Genomic DNA, 27,210 nt, shown 5'->3' on the forward strand with positions numbered 1-27,210 from the left:
CAATAGGGTGGTTCATAAATTCGGCATAGGGTGGTTCATAATATTGTGAAAGATGAATATAAAATAAAAAAGCACTTCAGTTCGTTTGATTGGTGTGACGTCTTCGACAAAGTTGTAGATAATAAAAATTACACTCAAAAAACTACTCATTCAAAAGTTAGAAGAAAGATTAAATTTAATTATTCAAAAGGGCTAATTTTTTAAAAACTTGATTTTTTTTTAATAAAACCTACGAAAGATTACCAAAACAATGAAACCAGTTCGATCATATAGAAATCAAGAAAAATAAGTTATCATTTTTTGAAAAAAAAAATATTTTTTGAAAAAAAAAATATTTATTTTCAATTTATTTCTTTTAAGGGAATTTTTTTGGAAGGACAAAATATTATCTACAACTTTGCCGAAGACACTATGCCGTTTCGACTGTGGACTTATTTTTAACTTCTAATAGGGCACTCTATGAGGAATCAAGAATATTTCTACAGTCGAAACGGTTTATTTGATTGGTATAGTGTATCTGGCAAAGTTGTAAATAATAACTTCGTTCCTCCAAAAAAAATGTACCCTGTGAAAAAAAATAAATTTCAAAAATATAACTTTTTTTCTGATTTCTCCATGGCCGGTTTCGTTGTTCAGGAAAACTTTCGTAGTTTATATAGAAAAAAACAGTTTTTTTTTAAATGGGCTGTTTTCGATAATTAATTTATAACTTTCCTTTGTTTTTTTTTTAAATTAGTAACTTGTTTTTAGAGTGCATATTTTTTTTGAAAAATAACTTTTCCGAAGATGTCATACCGCACAAACGAACCGTGTTGGCTCTAAAAAATTTTGTAATCATCAATACCTATCCGAAATAACATTTTCCAATAGCTTTTCAAAAATGAGTTATGTTTCAATAAATTAAACCAATAGCTCAAAATGGCATCTTTTGCCTATAAAAACGTCTATGCAAAGTTTCAGCAAATGGGCACGACGTAAACCCAGAAACAACGAGTCAATTGTGTTGCGTATCACTATACTCTCATTATCACTGAATAACATCGATACAGTCATTTGTCCGATTATGTAAGCCAGAGTACTGTGTGTTCAATCAAGTGTTGGCATAGGACATTATTGTGGTAATTAAAACGAATAAATTGTCTGGTACAACATTCGAAAGACGAGTGCAAGTGTCTTAGAGAGTAGATTTTTCAAACAAAGTAATATAACATATTCCATCAGTTTCCACCGTTTCATTTGAAAGTTTAAGACACTTGCAATCGAAAACATTTTTCAAATATTAAAATTCCATGTACCTCCCGTGTGTGATTTTGCAAATAACATGAAAGCATTCAACATTTTCCACAAGACACAATCTTAATTTTGGTTGAGATAATTTTTTTTGCACAGAGTAGTTTGATACATTTTCTAAATATGTTTTGTAATATTTTGCCATTTTACTTATAATTTTTCCAATTCAACATTACCACCCTAACGACAATGATATAACAAATATTATATTTTCAGGAATTTTTCCATTGGTATTTAGTGAAAAGTGATTTGTTTTCATTTTATACTCATTTTTACACAATATTATGAACCACCCTATGTCGAATAAATGAACCACCCTTATGAAACATAATGTATTCGATGCTAGTTATAGTGTATATCATTATACAAGCTATTTCGAGAGACTAGTGATCAATTACAAAAGAAAAATTCTAAACATTTTGAACTCCGCCTTCCACAATTGAAAAAACGAGTCCCAGAGAGTAAATTTTTGCAAAAAAAAATTTTTTTCAGATGACACCAATTCTCAACGTTTCATGCGTTTTTAAGTCATTTGGCATCAAAAAAAAATTCGAAAACCGAAATTTCACGTACCCCCCCCCCCCCTTGGGTGATTTTTCGGTTTTCAAAAAAGCCAAACTTCAATCGCTTTGCGCCACCCCATTTTAAGTCCGATTGAGCTGAAATTTTGCACAGGGTGTTTTTTCGAGCAGGTGAACATTTTGTGTAGGGTTTTTTTTTTGAAATTTTCTGGTCACTTTTTCTCCATACGTTGATTGGCGCCCTAGGGTACGCCTAACGCGACATGAACAGAAAAGGGCAAAGTTGACAATATGATGAGTACACCTAGGACGACAACAATGACGGCGGTAAAGAACAGTAGCAAGGCGGAAAAGCCTAGGACCGCTACCAGCGGAAAAAAGAGCGTTTCTCGGGTGTGTAAGTGTTGGTCCCTCCGCTTAGAAGGTTATGAGATTTTTTTTTGTATCTAATTAGTTCGTTTTATCTTGTTTGTTTTAAATGGGAAGTTTTTGTTCATGTAAATGTTACCCTCCCGACGCCCATGCCACCCATAGATTGACGTATGAACGCAGCCACCCACCCATAAGGTTGGTGTATCCTGCCACCAGGAGACGGGCAAAATGGAGCCACAATAGAGAGAAGATTAAACAGGATCTGGCGAAAGAGAGATCGTTATTTACTTGGCGTGGGCAATGACCGTTGGCGTAGGGCAATAACCTGTTGATCCGATCGAGAATCCAGTCTTGATCACTCTTAAAAAGTCGATAGATCGAAGCAGACCGTGAAAAAAGAAAGCAAGTTAAAAGTGAACACGAGTGAAATTTGTGGACAACAGGTAAGCCGGCTTGGCTTGCCCTACGCCGTTTAACCAAAGAGAGCCCTCGCCAGACAGCTGATGGAATGCATTTTGCTCTTCCCCAGAACCCCGAAGTTTGCATTTGAAAACCCGTAGTTTCGAGAAAAACGTCCGTTGGGAAAAACGTCCAGGATTGGGCCGGATTCAACCACACCGCAAGTTCAACGCTGCATTGTTCACCAGCGTGGACAGCAATGGTCGCGGTTGTGGGCGGCAAAGGTGGTGGAAATCGTGTTGCAGTATGGAGGCGAAAGGTGGTGGAAGCAGTTGCAAAAAGGGGCCCCGAAAGCGAAAAGTGAAGGTTAGATAGAATATAAGGAAATGGAAGGCAAGATAGCAGGATTGTGATTATAAAAGTTGTAATAAGCCAAATACGTCTTTACAAAGACAAAGCATTCTAGCGAAAATAAGGATAAGCGTGCTGACCCTGAGGCTTTGTTCAAGGAGTCTCACCAACGCTCACGGTTGAGACTACTGGCAACTCACGGGTATCTTGCGGGTAGAAACAGTAAATAGTCAGATGAATACACTCCCAAGTGTTGAAGCTCTGCCTGTCCAACTTGAAGAGATACTCATACTCAAGTTCACGGACGAACATAGCAACATATCGAAAGACTTAATACAGAGTCTTCTGTTGCTACGTATCTGCATCAACGATGCAAGTGTGCAGTTCTTTGGAACCTTGGGGAGGGCCGAGGATGCGGCAAAGTGTGTGCAAGTAGCAGAGGGAGTGTATAACAGCGCTACCGATTTCAAATGCGTGTAAACGGATGTGCTAACATTCGCAGACGTTTGCTCCGCAAAGAGGACGAGGCAGCCTTCAAGGGACATGGCTCCCGCAAGCACTAAGATACGGTTGATGGAACTAAGCCCAACTCGATCCACGAAAGATAAGGGTGGAGTTACGGGTAATGCGACAATCATGGGACAAGTGTAAAAGATGCCCCAGTATGCCGCGTAATTACAAGGCGAAGAGTAGGGGAGACTCGCTTTTTCTGAAGACTGATACGCTGAAGCCTTGAAGGCCATGAGAGGCGATGTCAGAAACTTTCATGCGGATGTTAGGAAAATACGTCGGTGATATGATCCTGGAGCTCCGCAAATAGGTAAAGGGAAGAGGTTCTCCTATAAAACGGTAGCCCAAAAGTAGCTTGACGAGGGTGTGCAAGTTCGGGCGCGCTGACTCTCCAACTTAGAAACGAAGGGAGCGACATTGTGCAAGCCTTCGACAAGCAGTGTGGAGTAGTTGTCACCACTGAGGCCATTCACCTTCGTAAGGACCCAGCAGGAATTCAGGTAGCCACCAAAAAGCATCCGCTAGAGGGAAAAGCAAAGCTTTGGCGAACTTGGATTCTGCAGCACGGGACTGATCACGAACTAGAGGGAAGATAACTGTCACACTAATAGCATCCACAAGTCGGTGCGCTATAGCGTAAACCACAACGCAAGGTGGCTAGCGACAGGCAGAACCAAGACTCCAACCATCAGCGACTGGAAGACATCGCACTTTGATGTCAATATGTATTTGGGTAAGCAATTTGATGAGAACATGAAGGTGGCCCCACTCGAGGGCTAATCAACTAATTGTAATACTACGCCTAGGATTAGGCAACCTAGAAACGGAAGGCGGTCGGTATACTGGTGGACTGATGCGAAAGAAGACCATCACAGAGTGTGCCTTTATGCGAGGCGGAGATTGCAGCGTACCTATATGCAAAGAAAAGAGCATCGTACCTACCTCATTCGCATTTTCGCGCCGAGCCTGCTTTGATAGACTATGACCTAGTGCCATAGTGCGATGTCTATGGGATCGTAGTGGGTGATTGACACCGGCCGAAAAATCACTAGCGATCAGAACGCGGTTCATTGAGGGACTATTTCCACGTCACGAATCAAGTCCCTGGCCGCCGGTTGTCGAACCACCACATTATGCCGTGCAGAGATTGAGGAGGCGGTAAGGGCTGCGAATGAGAACCCCTTTGATATCGCAAACTCTGTGAAGGTGACCAAGACACCGGGACTAGACGGAATAGCGAGCCTGGCCATTAAAACGGCGATAAAGGCAACCCCAGGGTTGTTCTGGGTGATCATGCAGAAATGCCTCTTCCCGGATAACTAAAAATGACGGAGTCTGGTCTTGCTGCCGAAGGCCTAGAAATTACCAGGTGACTCATCAGCATATAGACCAATCTATCTGCTAGACATAGCGGGTAAGGCACCTGATAGGATTATTCTCATTAGACTTGTGAGAATCACGGAAGGTAGCGCCAGTTGAAACTCTATAGCTTTTGCGCTCTTGAGTCTTAGTGAACCAGCGTCGCTGTATTAGGTCCTGGAGAGCTACTTCCGAAATCGTATACTCGTTTACAACACAGACAAGGGTCACAAATGCATCCCATTCACCTCAGAAGTACCGCAAGGTTCCATTCTGGGCCCGTTGCTGCCGAATGCTATGCATGACGATGTGTTGGAACTAAAACCGAAGAGGTGATTGTTAGCTTTGCGGACGACAGACTCAAGTTGAAAACTTTCAATGAAAATCATAGAAAACCCATGAAATTGCAGCTATCGCACCACAAGACGGTGGTCATTGTGGTCAACAACCGCAAATCGCAGCGGGAGGCGAAAATTAGTACGGGTGAATGCACTATAGCCTCAAGGCGGGCTTTGAAATATATAGGTGTGATGCCAGCATGACTACATCTATACTCATGTATGGCGCATCAGTTTGGTCTAAACCTGTTACAGGTAAACTGGTAAATTAGACAGGTGATTTTTTTTATATACCTACCTCTATGAGAGCGGATTTTCAACTCTTCTGGAAATTAGGACGAAGACATATAACAAATTATACCAGCAGGACGATGTATGACTGACGAACACAGCCTCACAAAACTTGTATTTGATTTTTTTTTGGAGGGCCACGGAGCTCTTTGTACTTAGCAAAGGGGGCGCGAAGACAAAAAGGTTGGGAATCACTGCTTTAGTTGAAAAGATAGAAGATACACAAAATTCAAACAAATTCGTTTCACTATTTCCGACCATAGGATGTAACTAAATTTAACTATTTCCGACCATAGGATGGAACTAATACAGTCGATTAGAGATTCTCATTTTCTAGAGAAGAGGTTCATGTGAAAAATAAGGATTGTTTCATAATTCACAATTTTCATAATTCGAAAAATCGTAAATTTTGAGAAAGAAAGATAATTTTTTGGGCCACCTCATTTTAGAAAGTGTCAAGCCAAGCAAAACAATATGGGTCTAGAAGTTATCAAACGGATGATCGAAGTTAAAAACAAATTTGGATAGAACTTTTTCTTGCATTAAATTGTATATTTTCGATGAAATAATAAAAATAATTTCTTTCTGTCGTAAAAGTTACCTACCAAATTGGCTACATGTTGGCCGAGGCAATGAAGCATCAGTAGTTGAATGAAAAAAAAAAAATTAAAAGGTATGTGATTGAGTGCACAAACGTAGGCTTGCCGTGGGACTATGGTGGATGTAAAGATTTAATTCTGCCATAGCCATAATATATAACACACACCAAACGTACAAATACCATACAAAATAATCCATGATCATCTCACAAAAAACCACATACACCTGTCATGAACCACAGCATACAAATACCAATACCCACATGAACTGCCCATAAATGCATAACAGTCCCATGTAATTTCTCATCACTTTTTGCTTAAACCTCAGAAACTTCTTCACATACCCGGTGCTCTCAAAAAATTGCAATGAATAGCTTTTTGTTGCTAAATTGTTTAGAAAAATATGAATTTTGGTCAGTCCCATGTTACAAACAAACGCAAAACAAGCTCATTGCTGAAAATAACGCATAAAATTATGGTCACCACACACACAGATACACACACGTTACTTACAAATACACACACACACGTTACTTACACATACACACACGTTACTTACACATACACACACACATTAGTTACACATACACACACGTTACTTACACATACACACACGCTATTCACGCACCGACACGCTACTCAGACACACAAGCTTGATATACGACACACTATACCTACACTATCGGCAGCACCCAAGGGTCCTCACCCCAGTGCCGTTCACGTCCAATTTCGTGCTGTATTCCAACAACGATATCTGAATTAGATTACCACTGGTGGGGTCCAACTCAGATCGAAGGGAAGCCGAACTGTTCGCTTTGACGGGCGACCAGGGAATGAGCTCCTCTCAACACGGAATGTCCTTTTATAGCGTCACTCAGTGTAGGGAACTTGGGTGATTGGGGGAAGAACCAGTTTGAGTGCTATTAGCATCTAAAATCTTCCATTCCGCCAACCAAAAACGTTACATGTTCAATCCAGTTTTCACAGAATGTACCTTAGTATAGTGAAGAAAGACGTAGTCCCACGTCAAAAAATATGCATGCATAATTTACCTATGACATATACAATTCTAGAGCTCAAATTTCCGTTCCACTACATTATTCTTCCAGAGGGGGATGGTGTAGTATGAATAAGTTCGATCAGTCATTAGCACAACGTTAAATCCGACAAACAACAACAAACGGAATTCCCTACGGACCACACCTTCTGTATGGTCCTATAATTTACCTACCTACCAACTCAGCACATAGCGCGACCCATGCGCATAGCAATAATGTTTTTTTTATGATCGAAAAAAACCCATCGGCAATAAACAATGCAAAAGAATATGTGTTCTCCCTCGTCACCTCAGTTATAAAAATGTTTACCTAGGTTTATCTATAAAAGAAAATCTTAATTTCAATTAAGCAATGAATCATTTGGAACCCGACAAGAAGGTCGGCTACTCTAGTAAGTAAAGTGTTATCACTTGCAGCCCACACGGTTACTGCATGGTGAAAGAAATTCCCGGTCCAAATCTACCGTCAAGACTACCCCCACACATCTTCAATTCTCGGTAATGTTTTTCTTGTTTGGCAAATCATAAACACTGCGTACCTATTTTTCTTTTTATTTGTTGCCGCAGCATATTCTACTCTAATGCACACGCTAGCACAAAAAATATGAGGTAATTTGTAAAAAAAATATCAGCGATCTTCACCAGAATGCTTTTATAGTCGGTGGAAATGTTGCACAGTTATCAACTATAATATGAACTATCACGTCGCTTAGGTCGGTCTCGAAGACGCAAACCCTAATTAAGTACGGTACAACACGAACACCGTACCCTCGGATATTCATTAGCAGCTTAACCTAATTGAGGAATCTCTATGCAGAATTGTGCTGCAGAGAAAAACGTGACAAACATTCCAATATTCTTCTGCTTCTAGCTGCATGCATTACAGCAACGTGTTGCTATTCCAGACATTCAATAACAAGCAGAGTATGCCACCCTGGGACAGGTCTTTATTAAATTCCCCGTTGTCCCAATTTGAGAATGTTTCCACTTTCAAACGCTATGCTTCCTGCCTCTCCAATCCTCTCCCTATGGAAACCTCCTCTCAGTGATTTTCAGAGCACATTTTATATGTGAAGACCCGAAACGATTCGTCGGAACGTGTAACTCAAGACGGGGGTGTGTATGTGCTAAACAATTCACAAGCGAAAGTGAAAATTAAATTTCGTGTCTGGCAGCGTGACGGGTGCGAATCAAGTGGCCGCTTCGCTTCTACCATGTTCTACCATTTGTTGACGCACCGCGGGTGCTAAGCTGTGCGATTACTTAAGCTTGCTGCCCACAGTACTTTTTGTCAGAGTAAAAAATTACTTTTACTTTCCAAAATTCGAATTTGTTTTATTTCACTTGGAACACTCGGTAAGGTACTTGATGACTACTTAAAAAGTTACACAATAGTTGTACGCGTCTCAAAGTAACGTCAAGTACTTTCGCCAGCTTTCAACTTCCGGCGCAACGAAGTTTCAGATCCGTAGAAACGAAATGCTTGAATAGAAAAAAAATCTCGTTCCAACCAACGTCTGACTGCAACGTCAACGCCTGAAGGAAGAACTGCAGCACTACTAGACTGCTCTGTAAGCGGATTGCACGAGCATTTTTTTCCTTCCATGAAAATATGTACGATATTAAATTCGCTGTTGAAGCGGCACTATAGGAACTCTTATTTGGCTTCAAAACAATGTGGTAACCCAGTACCTGCACCGAGAGCCGCGGCCAACACCTGTTCCTCATTATGGAGCACAATCTACCCGTTTCCGGAGAATATTAAGATAGCATGAGAGCTGCATTTACGGGTGGCACGGCACCAGACGGATGAAAATATTTACTGCACCGAGGATAGCTGGATTATGAAAGCTTAAATAAAACTGAACTAACCGCCGCGGTTGGTGGTAACGGGTTTTGCGGAAACCTCATTTCAAAGCAATCTCATCCACCAAAGTGAGGAAATCTTATTTCAACAGATGTAAAAGATGTCAATGGCCGTGATGATGGCGCTCATGAATTGCTGGATATAAAAAAAATATAAAAAACTTTTATTGAATTTTTATTGTTGAAGGTGAAAGTAAAGCATTATGCGTCTCCACTTAGTTCGAACCAATGGAGTTGCCTGGTTATTGTACACAATGATTTTTTTTTTTTATTTCTATTACCATGAGATTACTCGAAATTACTTTTTAGATTTTTTCAGATTTGTAATAATGTAATAAAATGTTAATATTTGTTTCCTTAGATAGAATAAACGTCTATACTTCACATTTGTTATTCTACATACATGATGAGTAGATTATTTGATTAAACTCTGGCTTCGGTCTGCTGCCAGCTCGGAACGTTGAAACGTAAACCGTTTACCGCATGATCCGTCAGGTGGAACAAAGCATGTCTGCTCTTCTATTCCATTCTCCGTTAAACCGTAACAATTCCCGTTGAGTTGTTCAACTATAAGTGTGTGGTCTGTCCGAATGAAAACAATTTGTTGTTCGAGTACTACTTCTGCGGAAAGGAGGTATATACAAGTGAACCCAGATCATTTGCACACCTGTTCATTAGACGAACAGAACAAAAGAAGTTCTTTCTAAGCCCTACCAAAAATTTCAGAACCGTGTTAGTAGATCAACAAAAGGAATACTGTTTTTCAGTTTCATAGAATTGACAACAATCTCAAATCAATCAAACGTAATCGAATTTCACCCCTGGTTTTTTTCCAGTACACCTCAGCTGAGAGGGATAACAAATATCTTCAAATTGTTGGATTTTCATCACCTAATGACATTCGCAAGATATCGTCGCCGTTTCGCACCTCATTTCCCTCCGCCGTCGTCAGTCTCCCCGGTGTCTTCCCGGAATGGATAATCCCGATGATGGCTGTAATATTTCAACGGTACCGCTCGCTTCCCGTTGTCGAATCGGTCCATCAGTGCCAGCTCCGCCGCCGTCAGCCGGAAGTCGAAAATGTCAATATTCTCGAGCGTTTCGGCACGATTCGATGGCTTCGGGATGGGGATCGTGCCAATGTCAATCTATACAGTGGGAATATTTACAACAAAGCGTACGGTAAATAATTGATGACTGTCTGGTGCTAATTTGGAGCGGCTTCTAGATTAGAATCCGTGCCCGGGAGGGCAAATATTTACCAGATAGCGTAACACGATTTGTGCGTTGCTTTTGCCATACTTGGTCCCAAGGGCGGTCACGTTCGGATCGGTGAGAATAGAGGCTGTCACTTGGCTGGAAGAATCGCTTCGATTGGCACGACCCATGGGACTGAAAGCGGTTACCGTAATGTTATGCTTCTGGCAAAATTCGATCAGGGCTTTTTGTGTGAAACCGGGGTTGCATTCGACCTGATTGGTTGCGGGTTGAATGGATGAAACCGACAGAAGTCGTTCCAGTTGACTGCAATTGAAATTTGAAACTCCTATGCTGCGTACTTTCCCCGTCCTCACCAGCTGCTCCATCGCCTTCCAGGTATCGCAAAAGTCCACTTCCGAGCACAAAACCTTTCCGGCACTGTCATAGGATATTAGGTTCTCTTGTTGGAAACCCCGAAACTGAAGCCCCATCGGCATATGCATCAGGTACAAATCAACGTAATCGAGGCTCAGATTCACCAGGGACCGATGGAAAGCCTGCTCGACGTGTTCCGGGCTGTGAAAGGAGTTCCAGAGCTGCAAATAAACACAACAATTGTACATGATTTCCCTTTTTCCCCACTTGATTCCGTTCGGCACACTTTTGTGGTTATGAACAGATCCTCCCGCCGGACGAATCCTTCCGCCAGTTTATCCCGTACGGCCCGGCCAATCTCCGCCTCATTGCCATACCGGTAGGCCGTATCGATGTGCCGATAGCCAATGTCGATTGCCTCTTTGATGGACTTGACACCTTCTTCGCCCTTTGTCTGCCGATTATGCAACCGAGAATAGAGAGAGTGAAATAGAGAGAGTTGGGGTTAGTGCAAACGTTAGGCAATAGAAATTCGAAACCCACAATGGTAATAACTTCAGACTCTCGCTCTCGCACTCGAACTGGTCAACCACACAAACCAGTCAACCGATACACTATTTCTTATTTTACTGGATTGGTTATTATTGACCAGTGCGGAGTGGTAAACTAATATATTATTTCCAGCTGTCTAGTGCAGAACGATTAACCAAACAAATTTGCGTTTGCGTATGCTATGGGTGTGCCAGAATAAGTAGGTTTATTACTTCATTGCGCTTTCGATGCAGAGTCGTGCGTAGGATTTTCATATTGGAGAGGTTTGAGTACAATTTTAGACCAAAAATAAATATGATGAGAATTTTAAACATAGAATTTAGCTCCATAGGATAAGCTCCGATTCAAGGTTCACTCAAAATCATGCTCCCAATTAATTGATTTCTGGTGATTGCTACTTTGCGAATCTTAAACTGCAGTAGACGTGTCTCAATGAACAAAATCAATTGATCTAGCACCAGCGCTACAAACTTTCACTGCCATGAAAGGATTTTCAGTTGAAATTGAAATCAATTTTCAACGAACGAGCTGAGAATGAAAGAGACTGAAGCTGAAAGCTCTAATCAGTTGACAGTGATTGGTGGCTAGCAGCATTTCTGTGATTTCGCATACGCTGTGTTGCTTCAGCGATGATTATGCGATTGAGAATGTGGATGTTTCTATAGTTCATCGACTTCATCCAATTAATTGGCTTGAATCAAATAATTTCAACATTAAATCAGACATCTCATTTCTTTCAATGATCGGACTTTCATTGAAAATTGACACCGCTGGCACCCGAAAGTCGTTTCAACTTGAGACAGTAAAATGGCGGTTTTCGTTATTTTCCTTTCCAGTGTCGTAAATTTGCAGCTTTGTCTAGCACTGAGCTGCGTCGCTCGAACACTGGTAACTATTACCAAAGAAGCCCACGGAACTCGAATAGCATCCAAAAGTGTATTTATCACATTATGCACCATTACACTTTGATGCGAACTCATTACTCGAAAACCTTGCTGAGGAATACCTTCAAAAATACACCATTAGTTGTTCTAATTTTTAATGATTCCATCTGCCATCACCTCTACAGCTGGGCAAAATACGGCCACTCACGAAAATCTTGCAACGCACCACCAGTTTGTTATGACTGCTCCAAAACCATGGAATCAGAGACGACAACTCTGAACTCTGTACACTTCCAAAGCTTAGCTGCAATAGTGAGGGAGAATACAGCCCACTGATAAAATGAGCCCCGTATATCAGAACCGAGCAGCTGATGAAAACTTATCTAAATTGGAAAAAGAAAGGATGGATAATGGCGTTCACACCTGTACCCCCGATATGGACACATTTATAGGCCGGAAAGGGAACACCGACTGCAAGATTCGTTGAGTTTTAATCATCCTTATTTGCGTTTTTCTCCAAAGGGAGCAAGCGGCGATTTGAGTAAGGAAACGTCGCCACTATCCTCTTGACTACATCGCTCTTTCGCTGATGCATACTCAACTGAAGATGTAGGGTAAAAGTGCCTTGGATTGACCACTTCTTTCACACCCTTCTGAAAAAAACTGTTTTGTTGCTAGTTTTATTCGATTTCTCTTAATACAAATCGGAAATTATTAACGTTTATCGTTATTCCAATGCAGATTGACTAAATAAGATTGCGAGTTTTCGCATAAATTGAGTTACTTTGACGAGCGGTCGTCTATGGGAAAATGGTTTACTTTAGACTCTAAAAATTTCCAGGAAACTTCTACTGGGAAACATTTTATTCAGTTAATTTGCATTAGAATCACAAGAAGCGTTTGCATTTTTTTTATTTTCGCTTATTTTCCGTCGGTCTAGTTTCGCCACTGTTTGTTGTGCCAATTACCGACGCCCGAGGAGGCGACTCCACCCAGGACCAGACATCCCAATTGTTTAGTCTTTTTTTACTGTCTATCTGTGTCAGCAGTCCGATAATCTCATTGAGAACGAATTGGCGAGAGAGCATCACAAAAGGAAACGAAAAATGTACTCCGTGTAACGATTCGGCATTGTTTAGAGGATGTCTTCGGAATAGCGAAAGTTGAAAGGAGAAGAGTCTGTTTTTTACACAGACGTTCGTGTCCGCACAATACAAACAGCGCGTCCCGGTGACAGCCCGAAACTACCAGAGACATTTTCCCTCTCTTTTTTTATTTGCTTATGATGGCTGCCGTGTGACGGCTGTTAAAAAAGCTGAAGTAGTTAAAAAAGATGAAAGAAAAAACGTGAGAACTACTCGGTACCTTACCAACAGCCGTCGTACAAAGAAAAGCAAACTCGGCAATAGAGCGGCTGTGCACTGAAGGATGTGAGTATCGCATAACGAATGTTATATACAACCATACATCCTATCGCAGCAAAGAAAGAAAAAAACATTCGTGTATGGGGAACTAAACGGCAACGTTATAGTCGCAATATATTTTACCTGTCGACTGTCTCTCTTTTGCCAATACCAACACTGTCATAGACAGACGCTTTTGGATGTCATCAAAAAACTGTCATCGCTCAGTACATTTTTTCCCCTGACCAGGACCCTTTTGTTGTTTCGTTCCACTTAATTCTTGCCCTTTTTTTCCTTGTTGGGGACATTGTACCACTGCGACCAGTGTTTAGATCTTTTGTGGTGTGTCCTCTTTTACTATAGGCCTTTACCTGTATAGTCAACTACTATGTGTCTGAGTAGTCGCCATTGTCATTGAAGGCATTATCCCAATGAGGTATTATACTGCGCATAAAATTCAGAACATTGTTCGGAGAACTAGGCCATATTTCCCAAGGTTCTAGAAGTCCCTTATTAAGAAATTTGCGCCGTTTGTTGAATATTGCTGGGCATTCGCACAACAAATGATGAGCACTTTCACTCTCATGTAACAGAAGCGACAATTGTCATTTTCAAGCCTTCCTATTAGCTTTAGATGATAGTTACTCGGACAGTGACCAGTGATCAGCCCAGTATAAGTACTCAGATCCTTCTTTGAAAGGTTTAACAGTTTCAGTGCAGTCGAAACGTTAGGCTTGATGTATCGTTTCGCATGACGAGCTATTTTAGTGCTTTCCCAGTTCAGCAGCACCTGACCTTTTTCCCACTCTGATAGCTCCATTCTCAGGGCACTAAAGGAAACCCCACAGAATGGTTCAGGACCAATAAGTGTCATTGCTGATCCAGCTCTTGCTAGCTCATCTGCTTTTTCATTACCTTCGATACCACAGTGTCCAGGAACCCAGTAGAGGTTTACCTTGTTGCGCGTATCTAGTTGTTGAAGTATTTTAACACATTCCCAAACTAGTTTGGAAGTGCAAGTAACAGATTTCAAAGCGCTCAAGGCTGCTTGACTATCGGAAAAAATGCATATGTTAGCATTTCGATATTTTCTTTTCAAGCAGATCCAGGTACATTCCAAAATGGCATAGATTTCAGCTTGGAACACCGTGGGCCATGTTCCCATCGCCACTGAAAGACCTACTCCAGGGCCTGATATGCCAGCCCCTACCCGATTTCCCATTTTTGAGCCATCAGTGTAGAATATTATTGAGCCATCTCGGGTGCTGGGCCCTCCACATTCCCATTCACTACGACTTGGATCTAGAACTATAAATAGATGGTTGAAATCATACTTTTTTTCCATCAGATCTTCATTTTTTAGTATTAGAGGATTTATATAAAACTCCTTCAAAATTCGTAGGTGACCATTTAAGTCTCCTTCAAAGAGAGCATATGTACGACATAACCTAATTGCACTTTTGAGTGCATCTAGTCGAATAGTCTGAGATAAGGGCAGAAGGTTGAGAAGAGCATCAAGGACTTTAGACGGAGTGGTACCCATTGCCCCTGTAATAGCTGTAGTGGCAAGCCTTTGCAGTTTTTCAAACTTGAGTTGAGTCGTTTTTTCTTTGGTTTTTGGCCACCATATCAAAGCTGCATATGTTATTCTGGGTTTTACTATAGCCGAGTAGATCCACTGTATCATTCTAGGCTTAAGCCCCCATTTTTTCCCAAAAGTCTTTTTGCAAGCCCACAAAGCACAGGTAGCTTTGTTTAAGACTTGTTTAACGTGTGCGTTCCAGAGAAGCTTACAATCCAGGATTACTCCAAGATATTTAACTTCCATGGAGAATGTCAGCAGAACACTGTTTAAGTAAAGAATGTTGAGATTAGTTTTCCTTCTTTTTGTAAACGGTACTAGTGTAGTCTTAGATGGATTTATATTTAATCCTTCTTTTCTACACCACGAGGAAGTAAAGTTTAAAGCTGATTGCATTCATTCTGAGATAATGTCATCGTATTTACCACGGACTATAACAACCACGTCATCCGCAAAACCGATCACTTCAAACCCCAGTGACTCTAAGTTTTTTAAGAGATCATTTACTACTAAAGACCATAGTAGTGGAGAAAGAACTCCTCCTTGCGGACAGCCTTTAACAGCTATTATTCTAAGCGACGAATCTCCAAGATGCGCAAGTATTTCTCGTTTTGTAAGCATTTCAACAATCCACTCAATTAGACAGTTCTCAAACCTGTGAGCTTTCATTGCTTTTTTCATGGACTTATAGCTTGCATTGTCGAAAGCTTCTTCTATGTCGAGAAATGCTGCCAACATCATATCTTTAGCGTTGTAGGTTTTCTCAATTTTTGTTACAACTGAGCGAAGAGCATCCACTGTTGATTTTCCACTTTGATACGCAAATTGCATTTTACTCAACGGGTTTCGGCAAAGTATTGCATCCTTGATGTATTCGTCAATAAGTTTTTCCATTATTTTGAGAAAAATAGAGGCCAAACTTATTGGTCTGAAGGATTTTGGTGACGACTTGTCTTTTTTGTTTGTCTTAGGAATAAAAACAACTCTGGTTTGCCGCCAAGCTGTAGGAATATAACCTAGCGAAAGACTTGCTTTATATATTTTTGTTAAAGCAGGTACTAATCTACCTTTGCATTTCTGAAGAAGTATTGGATAGATTCCGTCAACTCCTGGAGACTTGAATGGAGCAAAAGAGTCAATAGCCCATTCTACTCTAGGGGCTGTGAAGATCTTGTTGCCTAGACTTTCAGCCTCATTTTTGGATAATTTTGGTCCACTAAGTGTGCCATTTTGTCTAGTTTCAACATTTTCGATACTTGAAGTGAGACCCAGCATTGAAGTGTTTGTTGTTGTATTAGAAATAGGAATAGAACCAGGAAAGTGAACTTCCATCATCATATTCAACGTTTCCTCTGTCCCTGAAGTAAAAGATCCATCACTTTTCTTGAGGGATCCGAGGCCATTAGAGTGAGTTTTGGAGAGAACTTTCTGAAGTCTACTGATGACTGGTACGCTCTCAATTTGTTCGCAATTGAACCTCCAGTCTTTTCGTTTGGATCTTCTTATCTCTTTATTATACTCAGTTAGGGCCTTTTTATATTCAACCCAATTTGATGTTGCTTTAGCCCGATTGAACAGTTTCCTAGTTTTCTTTCGAAGGTGTTCCAATCGTTTGTTCCACCAAGAAACGTCTCTATTTATGGAACGCTTTTTTTCCGGACAATTAGAATGGTAGGCCTGTTTGATTTTACCTATTATGTTTTCAGATGCAATTTCAAGCTCATGATGACAATTTATAGAGATCGGAATTATATCACTCTCACCCTCAAGGGCCGAGCTATAAGACTCCCAATTCGCTTTACGAGGATTCCTGTAGGTTTCATTAAGTAAACCATTTGCTGCGTACTCAAATAAAATATGGTTGTGATCAGATAGAGAAATTTCTTCTGAAACATGCCAATTTTTAATATTTTCAGAAATTGCAGAACTGTGTGAACAATGTGAGATCGAGAACCTCTTCCCTTATTGAGTTCATGAAAGTTGGAGAATCTCCCCGGTTGCAAATATCAATATCGTGTTGTGTAATAAATTCTAAAAGTGACTCACTTCTTTTGTTCACATCAGAACTACTCCAAATTGTATGATGGGCGTTTGCATCGCACCCAATAAGAAAATTTCTGTTATGGCTTTCACAGTACGAGATGAAGGCTGCAACCTTCAACGGAGGGATATCATCTACATCCCCTGGAAAATACGCTGAAGCCAGATATAGTGTCGTTTTCCCCTTCGTGGTAGGTACTTCTAGCATTATTGCAACAATGTCTCTATCAATGAATTCTGTAATGGGAACAAAATTCATATTGATGTTTACCAGAATTGCAGCTCTTGGAGAGAGCTGACTGCTGTCGTAGACTAACTTACAATGTTTCGTAGGCAATCCAAAGATCCTATTATTATATGCCCATGGCTCCTGGAGAAGGGCAACATCCAGTTTGCTTTTTGCAAATACTTTACTAAGAATATATGAAGAGGCCTTTGCATGGTGAAGGTTATTTTGTATTATTTTTATAGTATTATTAGCCATTTAGGAGAGACTTAGTTTATTTTGTTTTATTTTATTTTATTTTATTTTATTTAGGGATATTGAATCACCCCCCGGTAGAACTTTTATTTGTTTAAACACTGGCTGGGAACAAACTGTCAATTTTGAGCATTCAGGGACGCAGTCGGTGAGTTCTGAATCTTTTCCGCTATCTGTTGTAACACGTGTTGCTGATGAGCTCGGACCATCATCGCTATCGCCGAGTGCAACACCGTCACAAACTTCGCAGACTTGTTCCAGGCCAGGAAAGGCCTTTGTAATGCAATCGTTTGTGTCGTGTCGCTCTACTCGAGAAAGGTTAGTCACACCCTCACTAGCAACCGACTTGATACCGCTTTTACCAACAGCGGATTTACAGTAACTCGACCCGGCTGCTTCTCTGCTCAGGACCCTAACTCACGACCCGTTGATTACCGGACCGGCGCCAACGGCTCTACTTCCTCATGCGATGGAAAGCGTGATCCCAGAGATTTTTCGCCTCAGAAAATCTCCCGGTGTCGGCTAGGATTGAATCTAGACCAGTTGGGTTGGTTGTGAGTCGATCACGCCACCCCACAACCATCGAAACCTATGTCGGTGGTGGGATTCGAACCCGGGTCACCAGTGTCGTTGACCGAGACGTTACCAACTACGCTAAACTACCGCGATTTTTAAATTTATATTTATACCAAGAAAATAAGCAGTTTTTCGTCACGGTGGTTCACTAAAGGAAGAGGTCCATACGAGGTAGATAGACCCCTTTAATTTCACAGAGATAGAATGGAATGACCTGAAAGCTAACTTGGAAGATTTTAACAACTGTTTGCATCGACCATGCCATATGAGTCACAAATATTTACGTAGTAACATCCTAACATCCTCTTAATGCTGCCAAAGCCAAAAATGAAGAGCCGAGATAATTTTAAAAAAGCTCACAACCACTGATGCAACTAAGAGCACACACTTTCTGTGAGCTAAGAAATGAATGGAAATAGTGATGCTTAAACGTCTTACTCTTTCTGGTAAAACAGTGTTCCAAATATTCCAAAATGTACCATGAAAGCAATTTTCCGTAAAAAGTATTATGGGACAAATCATCAACCTAGCATCCACAACAATCAACAGATCGATATTGCGGTACTCAATCTAACCAAACCCTACAACCGAGTATGGTGACATACTTTTTTTATACTCAGAAATTTATTTACAGTATTACACACACATTTTCGTCAGGAATCAAACAAAACATTTTCGAAACTTTAGGTTTGTTGCTTAAGAACAAATAATTTCAAGGAATTGCTGACATATCAAACGTATTTCTCTAATTATTTCTTGCCAGATATTGTTTACGGAACTACACGATAAAAACTTGTGTTCTATTGTTTTCACATCGGCCACATGTTAGACAATTTGGATCAAGAGTAGTCCATTGTGATATTACTTTCCATGCACAATAGGCTGTCCCAAAATTGCATGATGTCTGGAAACCTGGGGGCTCACCCTTGAAATGAAAGTTTGGGGTGTCAGAAAAAATCTTTATAAGGGCGAAAACTTTAGGAAATGATGTTTAAGGGGTGCACAAGCGGGATATTTGAAAAAAGTCAGGTTTTTGAACATGTTTTTTTAAAAACAATCTAACACTTCAAATTTTAATGAATCGTTATGTCTTATTATTACTGAAGGATTCTGTAGGGGTCAAACTATAAGCCAGATTTTTGTTCAGAGCTGTTCAGGGTCCCAAGCATGCATTATGTATTTTTAAACTATCGAAAAAGTAGATTTTTAAAAAAATTCCAGCATTCAATCGTTTGAAGTGGGTACCGTACATTGAGCCAGATAAAGTTCAATACCGTTAAAATATGGGAAATTTAGTGGGGAATAACTTTGCCGAAGACACAATAAGGCTATCTTTAACCCCAACAAAGTTATTCGTGATTTACTACTGATATATTTACTGCCGAACTTCGTGAATAATTATTTAAAATATAGTATTCGACAACACATTAACCAAAATTGCTACGACCCACCACTAAACCGCACAAATGATTACGCCTATTCATAGCAAAGTACTTGTACATTTTTTATACACCGCATAGGGAACAATAGGTTGCAAGTCTGCTTTATTGCAATCGTTATTAAACTAACTCCTTGGTAGATACAATGAAACAATATCAATATTTTTCGTACCACGATCCAGGGATCGTTGAACAAAGGCTATTTACGTATGCGTGCTCTCATTACTCAGCTCTCTACAGAGAAATGAGAAAGTTAAGGAGGTAGTGAACAAATACACTCCATCTCCGACACTCCCCCCACAATTATGGAACTCCCACAATTATGGATCAGTTTTGTGCTTCATGTTAATTTCCTTAGTAAAACCAACTGTTCGAAGGCATGTAACATTTTTGCAACAAAACATGTCATGTTAACTTGCCTTGAACACAACAAACATCTTTTTTATCTCGAGATTGATTCGTTTTTCAAGAGCGCACAATGTGTTCATCATGAATCTGTCAAAATGTCGGTCGTTATTCACGATTCTCATTCATAAGCTTCCTCTGTGATATAATCACTAATTTCTGTGCAAAAAATGGCTCGTATACATAGATTAAGGTGAGTTTTTTACGATTCAGCTAAATTTTGGTGGTTTACAACGTTTTCTGTGTAAAAATAATCAATTTTCTAAGTGTTCCATAATAGGGACCGAAACAAGGTAGTTTTACACAATTATGGATCACTTCGATTGGTATAAGATTTTTACAAATTCAAACACCTTATCAACAATAAAACACGTTTTCAAAGCAGAAACGTGGATCGGAGATCCAAACGGAAGCTTTACAGTGCTCAGTCTTTGGAAAATGCTGTTTCCGAAGCCCACAGGACAGGAAAGCTCCGTATGGTGGCAAAACCAGAGGGGATTCACTGCTGTCAAATTTCATATATGTGTGTGTTATCGCAGATCAACTCTGGTCCATGACGTTTGTTGGTCCATGACGTTTGTTGGTCCATGATGTTTGTAACTATGAACAATAATGGGGGAAAAATGTGAATAGCTAAACAACATTCATGAAAGTTTTCCGCGGTTTCTCGAGTTTTGATGAAAAACATTCCAATTCTATAATATTTCACATCGATCAATTTCATGACCAAAAGGAACAAAAACCAAAACAAACACCATGTTGCCGAATATGTTGGTTACACGATTTTTGACAGATAGATCCCCCCTGGGCAAAACGCTATATGGTCCCATTGACAACGCTGCATCGTCATGTTAAGTATCCTCCAAGGAATGACAGACCTGGACCCCTAACCCTATTGCGACCAGAAGAAGAAGCTTGTTTCGAACAGTGGGCATTTTACATGGCCAGAGCTGGATTTCCGATAAGCGAAATCGATTTGATATACGCCGTGAAAGACTACGCCGAGAAAATCCGTGAAACGCGGAATTTACCTCCTATTTTCCCAAGTCAGTATTACAACTCGATTTTTTTTTCGAAAAAAGCTTCACTGATTTTTAAATTGGTTAGGTAAGAACTGGCCACGTCGTTTCTTACAAAAAAAGGTTTGCTTTTCACAGAACCACTTCAGCAGTCAAACAGTGTCACTATGGATTTTATTGTGAATACCAACGGCGATTGCTCATATCTATCGACAACAGCCCATGCAGAAAACGCTGGTAAATATCAAATTGTATAGTGATATAAATATTCTTTATATTATTGCCAATTTTGTATAGATGCTGCGAGAAGTGTAAGTAGTGATTGTCGTGCTCCACTCACTGAACCTTCTAGTGTTCAATCAGGTAATCAATAAAAAACAGCATTTAACTTTAACTTATAAAGTCGTTTTTTAAACTCTAGATTTTCTAAACCCTGCCTCAACAAACGAATTGACGAATATTACGTTAGAGGCTACAGGTGCTACTTACACAAATTCTAGGGATCCATTTGAAGAGGTTCTAGTTTGGCCGAGAGTTCAAACTAATGGTCCAAATCAACGCAAACGTCGTGGACAAGAACATGTACCATCTGTTTTTACCAGTTACAGGTGGCTGGAGTGGTATAAGAAGAAGGATCTGGAGAAGAAAGAGACCGAGGATGCCAAAAAAGCAAGGATCGAAGAGCGAAAAATCAAGAAAAAACAGAGGGATGAGGAAAAACGTCTGAAAGATGCTCTTAAGACGGACAAACAGAAAAAAAGTCGAGAGAAAGCTAAGAAAAAGTGACCAGTTCCGAAGAGGTCGATAATGCGATTTGAAACATGATTTGAATTAAGTTTATTGAATAAATTCATTGCTAATTAGTGTTTTTTCAGTTTATCCATAATACGATGTAAATTGTTTCGTAATTGGTACCGCTCTTAAAAGTGTTCCATAAATGTGTATTCGGTTGATTATGGAATAAACATATTTTCTGAAAAATTCTTGCAAAATCTGAAAATAAACACTGAATTAGCTGAAAGATTAGATTATTCTGTAGCTAAACTCAGTTATAGATTACTTTTGAAGAGTTGGATGTGTTAGAAATTATTTTTCAAAGGCATGCATATTCCTAAGTGTTCCATAATTGTGAGGGGACTGTAATCTCTAGAAGTCACGGGAAATAGAACAATAACTTATCATGTCGCCGGAAACGAAGCTCAAATACGATCTGATGTCCGGCATAGAAAGAAAGAACCTGCCCAAAAATCATTTTCCGTCGCAGCTTGAGATCATCAGTAACTTCCGGTACCACCTGGAAAATCAGAAATCATCGAAGGGACAAAGTGTTCAGAATGTGTCTACCGAGGCAATGGCAATTTGGGATCGGGCTGGTTTCCCGCATCAGCTCAAGCGGAACGTTGTTAGACGAGTTACCGAGCTTATAGCATCATGGCAAAGACTAAAGAAGGTCTATAAGAAGCGGGACTCAAGATCATTAGAAAGGTAGAAATCGAGTAAGATACAGATGAGTTAATTTTCCAACATCAGCGTAGAAAATATCGAAAGCGAATTACAACACGATGCGATCCGCGTGGAGTTTTGGAACTATCAGAAACATAATAAAATTTCGTGTGTGTTCCCGAAAGCTGTGTTTTCGGACAAAGCGAGAATAAAGGAAGCGAACAGGTTGATAGACCCACCGGCCTAGGAAGGGAAGGCCAACTATATAATCTGGGCGCTCCTGGTCTCGATCTGAGAAAAGGAATCCACAATAGCGTACTATCCACCATCAACAACCTTTGATGGTGCAAATGGTTGCTCAGAAAAATAAAAAATCAGCATTCAACGGTGGCACGATCGCCCTGTCGACGAGAGCATCAGTTACTCTCCAAGCTACGAACAGGACAGACATTTTGTTAGTTAGGGGAACTGCTCCATTATTCATCTCATTAAACCGATATTCACGAAGAATGCACGGATTAAACACCCAATTTTCACGAAATCATTGAACAAATAAACTAAATATGCTCACGTGCTCTTATGGAATCGTTCAGCATTGTATATTTAGTAAAAGTAGCTAGATTTATGATGAGTTTTGTAAAACAAACCATTTTTTACAACGCTTCCATATCCATCTCAAAACTTGAATCACTGCTCAATGATTCATCTCACGACGCCCCAATATCCATCACACTGTTTATTATAAATGAATCACATTGTCATGAATGAATGTAGCCGCAGCCCTTCGTAGTAGGTTACCTAGATATCTGCTGTAGTTGTTAACGTGCAAATTTGGTCACCTGTGCAGTGCTGTCGAGTTATGTCAATTATGTCGGAATAATTCAACATTTTTAGTATTATTTTTTCGTATTAACAGAAACTGATTTGGCAACTTTTGATTTTCTTCAACGCAGTGAAAACAGATGAAAATACACACACTCGAAATTTAAGAATTGTAGAAATTCATCTCATATATTTCTGTTAATTCAGGCTTGTTTTTGGAAATTTGAGGTGAACATTGCAAAGATTGAAATATTCTCAGTGTAGTGAGTGATTTTGTTTAGTGATAAAAATAAATAGTGGTCCCTTCGTGATGAAAAAACTTTGGTTGGCTGCTGAACGAGTCCCGTTGTAGCCGTATACAATACCCAAGTAACCAAAAGTTCGGATAAAAGGAGATTTCGTAGTCTAATCAGCCAAGCTATCGATCATGAATAGAATTATATTCAGCTCGATTTTTAAGTAACTAACCGTACTTTCAAGTTCTCATTTGATGAATAAACTTCGAGTAGCATGCAAAGCAGCTTCTAAACCGAACTAGAAAGTTCACATTAAGTTCCGTTAGGTCGCTGCACAGAACGCTATTCAGCTTGAAAAGAAAACTTCAAAACACTCAAAATAAAAAAAAGCAACTAGCATTTTTTCTAGTTATCCGTTTCCCTTTTTGATTATTTGTGTTAGTTCAATTCCATGATAAGCATCGCGCGCTGGATAAATTCTTGATCAGAAGAATAATGCCTGGTTTTATTTATTATTAAATTTCATGATTTTTTTGCAACTTACTACCACACTAAGCTTCGAACTCGAGTCCTTCCTCTTCGAAGCCTAAAATCATACCCCTGCTCCGTTCCCGCTATATGATGTCAGCATCGATTTTAGTTGATGTGCTGATTTCTCTTCGTTACCTACATGTTCATAGATAGGAACATACCGGGCCTCTCTTTCAGCTTGGAAGTTCAGATAAAGTACACGCGGAACTTCATGCGAACTCAGAAGTTCAGAAAAGGCTGACGTGGAACTTTATCCGATCTTTCAAGTTTAAAAAACGTACACGCGGAACGCAATATGAACGCACATCTGACACTTCTCTAGTTTGTTTTGATTTTGCTGCAGTTTTTTGGTAATGTAATTGAAAAAGGCTGTGTACGCAATATTTTCGTTCCAACCGTTTATTAAAAATTATTCTGGTAAGCATTAAAAACAAAATATGATGATTGTTCAAAATCGATTCTAACTTTTCGGTCAATAGATATGCCGTTTGCCGTAGTCGAAACGCCAGCGCCTTGGGACATAGAGAACTCTCGTTGGTGTGTAAAAAATGGATTCGAAGCTCCAATACCCCCCAAACCAAACCTCCAAACATAATGCTGTGGCCGTCCGTAAAGAGAACCCAAGATTTGGACAAAATGCACAGGGATGAGAACATCACGCCCAAACAAGTGTATATCTTCTTCTATCGGGAATTCACAGCTTACATCCGGTTTAATTTTTCTTTCGACGTGCACATCCCAGGGCAGCTGAATTTATAATTAATTTTCTACAAGGCAACAAATGAAAATGTTCAGATATCGAAAGCTTTTATGTACCTAAATATTACCTATTGGAGTTATAGCCTCGTTTTCTTTTTCCGATTTAGATAAAAAAATATCCGATCTTAATAATATAAACCCCTTTTCGTTATTATTTTTATAAACTCATTTTTATTACTAATCCTGAAGCAGAACTTAACATGAACTTTGAAGTAGAAATGAAGTACGTCATAGACTTCTTCGGAACTTTCATGCTGAAAAAAGTATGGATAAAATGTTAACCGAACTTTAATTTCCCTGGTTTTGAAGTTCACGTGTGAACTTTATGTGAACTTCAAGGTTCCAATGAAGAGAAGCAAGCAGCTTCTTTTGAACTTTCCTGCTGATTAGAAGTACGGATAAAATATAAACCGAACTTTAATTCTGGTGGTTTTAAAGTTCACGTGTGAACTTTACGTGAACTTCAAGGTTTCAACAGAGAGGAGCAAGCAGCTCTTTTGAACTTTCGTGCTGTTTAACAGTACGGATAAGATGCTAACCGAACTTTAATTTCAGGGGGTTTGAAGTTCACGTGTGAACTTTATGTGAACTTTAAGGTTCCGATGAAGAGGAGCAAGCAGCTTCTTATGAACTTTCAAGTTGCTTTCAAGTATCGACGGTACTTTATTTAGAATGAAGTTTGGTTTGTAAGTAATGTGTCCTGTTGTTCAGCAAGAAAGTTCCGCGGAACTAAATCTGAACTGTATGTGAACTTCTAAGTTCGTTTGTTAGGTGAAATTCGAACTTTTGGTTGCTTGGGTAATGCGCGGATTTTGCTTTCTGAGGTAGGTGATTGAATTAAATGAGTTTTCGAGTTTAGATGCCCGACTATAATATCAAATTTAAGCTTTTAAGTAAGTTTTTGAGGATACTTTATGAGGAACCTGAAGTGAACTAAGTAGAATAAGGATTAGCAGATTGGTTCAAGAAGAAAATATGCGTTTTATCTTGTTTTAAAGTGTGTTTTCATGTTGTATGGATGCATATATGGGCTGAGATGAATAATGGAGTAGTTCCTTTTTTTGTTTTAGGACACCCCGAAATTCATCCGGGTTTTTCGGATTTTCAACTGTCCAAAATATTAGTTGGAATTGAACTGATGTTACTTATAAATGAACGTTTAACTAATTTGCAATGCATAATTGTTTGATTCCTTCACACATGTAAGGAAATTTTTGCCAATTAATTCTTCAAATTTCGAATTTCGAATAACTCCCAATCGAATTTCGAATAATTCCCAATAAATTTATTATTATTAATTTTTAGAACTTTTAACCCTTTTTTGTAACTGTTTCGCATTGATGAATTTTTAAAACTAAACCCTTTGAAAGTCATATAGTTTCTGTTTGTTACTGTTGTTATATTGATTCTCGTTCGAAGCATCCTGATAAACAGTATATACTACCGACTGAATATAATAAATTCAGTTATCATCAAGTAGCAGCTTAAGCAATATGATGATTTTTTTTTTGAATTCCTCGATTACGAGTGTTTTTTTTGCTAGCTGAGGTTTCATTAATTCCCTTCTCTTAATATAGTGATTAACACTTTAACTGCTCAGTTATATCTCAATTCTTTAAGGTATAAACATTTTTTAAAATCTGACAGAGTTCTGAAATCCCATATCACCACCATGGAATCCGTTTTGTCTGAAAGCGCAAACACCACCCTGAATATGATAGAAACAGTAATTGTAATTTCTTAAGTTTAAAATAAATATATTTTAAATTTCAAATATCCGATGAAATTCGTGTATGGAACCACTCACAAGATACGTCCCCAGTCCTATCAGCGGGATCTCGTATCCATTGAAGAATTTCACACGCGGCACCGAAGCCCACATTTCGCCTTCCACTCAGCCACACTTCGCGCACTTTATATGTACACTGACAATGAATTTAATTTCGAACAGGTCTCTCAGCGCAGAACAAGCCAAACAAGGCTGGCTCGTGTCTATCGACGAATTGCAATCAGCTCCGCAGCGGACAATAGAAGACATATGCGCCCACGAGTGTTATCGATTCTTATCTCCTAGTCCGAGTAGATTGGGGTAAAATGTAAGCGAATTGAATGTTGGGCTTGAAAACCTGTCGGAAGTTTTCTCGCTGTGTCTGAAAACGCTATCAATAACTAGATTATTGTTTTCGAATAATCACTTGATATGAGGAAGAAGCGTTAGTGAAAGCATTCGAGTGACACTTAATCGCGTCTACCTTTGTTAATTTGAAACCCAAACTTGCCCTTGAAAATGCAGGAATCAAAATTATACTCGGCGATATATCATCCCAAAACCAGCCCAAAAACATTCGTGGACTATTTCTGTCCTGACAAACGACTGTTCCGGTGGCTTTGGTCCCCGGTCATAAAAAAGCGAATTGTACTAATTACCAGCGCTCGGCGATACGCACCGTCGAACCTGGCACGGTCCTGATTTGAATACATAATTAATTGGCATAGTACTTCACAGGTAA

At 39.6% G+C, this 27,210-nt stretch overlaps 2 protein-coding genes across 9 annotated transcripts in view; one reads left to right on the forward strand and one right to left on the reverse strand.

Annotated features, from left to right (window-relative positions):
• Positions 1-27,210, forward strand: part of LOC129732609 (uncharacterized) — a 283,879-nt gene that overhangs the window by 175,652 nt on the left and 81,017 nt on the right. The gene's annotated exons all lie outside the window — the stretch shown is intronic.
• Positions 9,512-26,702, reverse strand: LOC129732610 (1,5-anhydro-D-fructose reductase-like). Its single transcript, XM_055693619.1, has 4 exons — positions 26,508-26,702; positions 10,815-10,982; positions 10,216-10,749; positions 9,512-10,101 (listed from the first exon to the last, which is right to left on the reverse strand). The coding sequence occupies exons 1-4, from the start codon at positions 26,580-26,582 to the stop codon at positions 9,883-9,885; spliced, it is 996 nt and encodes a 331-aa protein (XP_055549594.1). The 5' UTR covers positions 26,583-26,702; the 3' UTR covers positions 9,512-9,882.

This window comes from Wyeomyia smithii, chromosome 3 (genome assembly GCF_029784165.1).
Source record: "Wyeomyia smithii strain HCP4-BCI-WySm-NY-G18 chromosome 3, ASM2978416v1, whole genome shotgun sequence".
In the NCBI taxonomy this organism is placed as follows: domain Eukaryota; kingdom Metazoa; phylum Arthropoda; class Insecta; order Diptera; family Culicidae; genus Wyeomyia; species Wyeomyia smithii.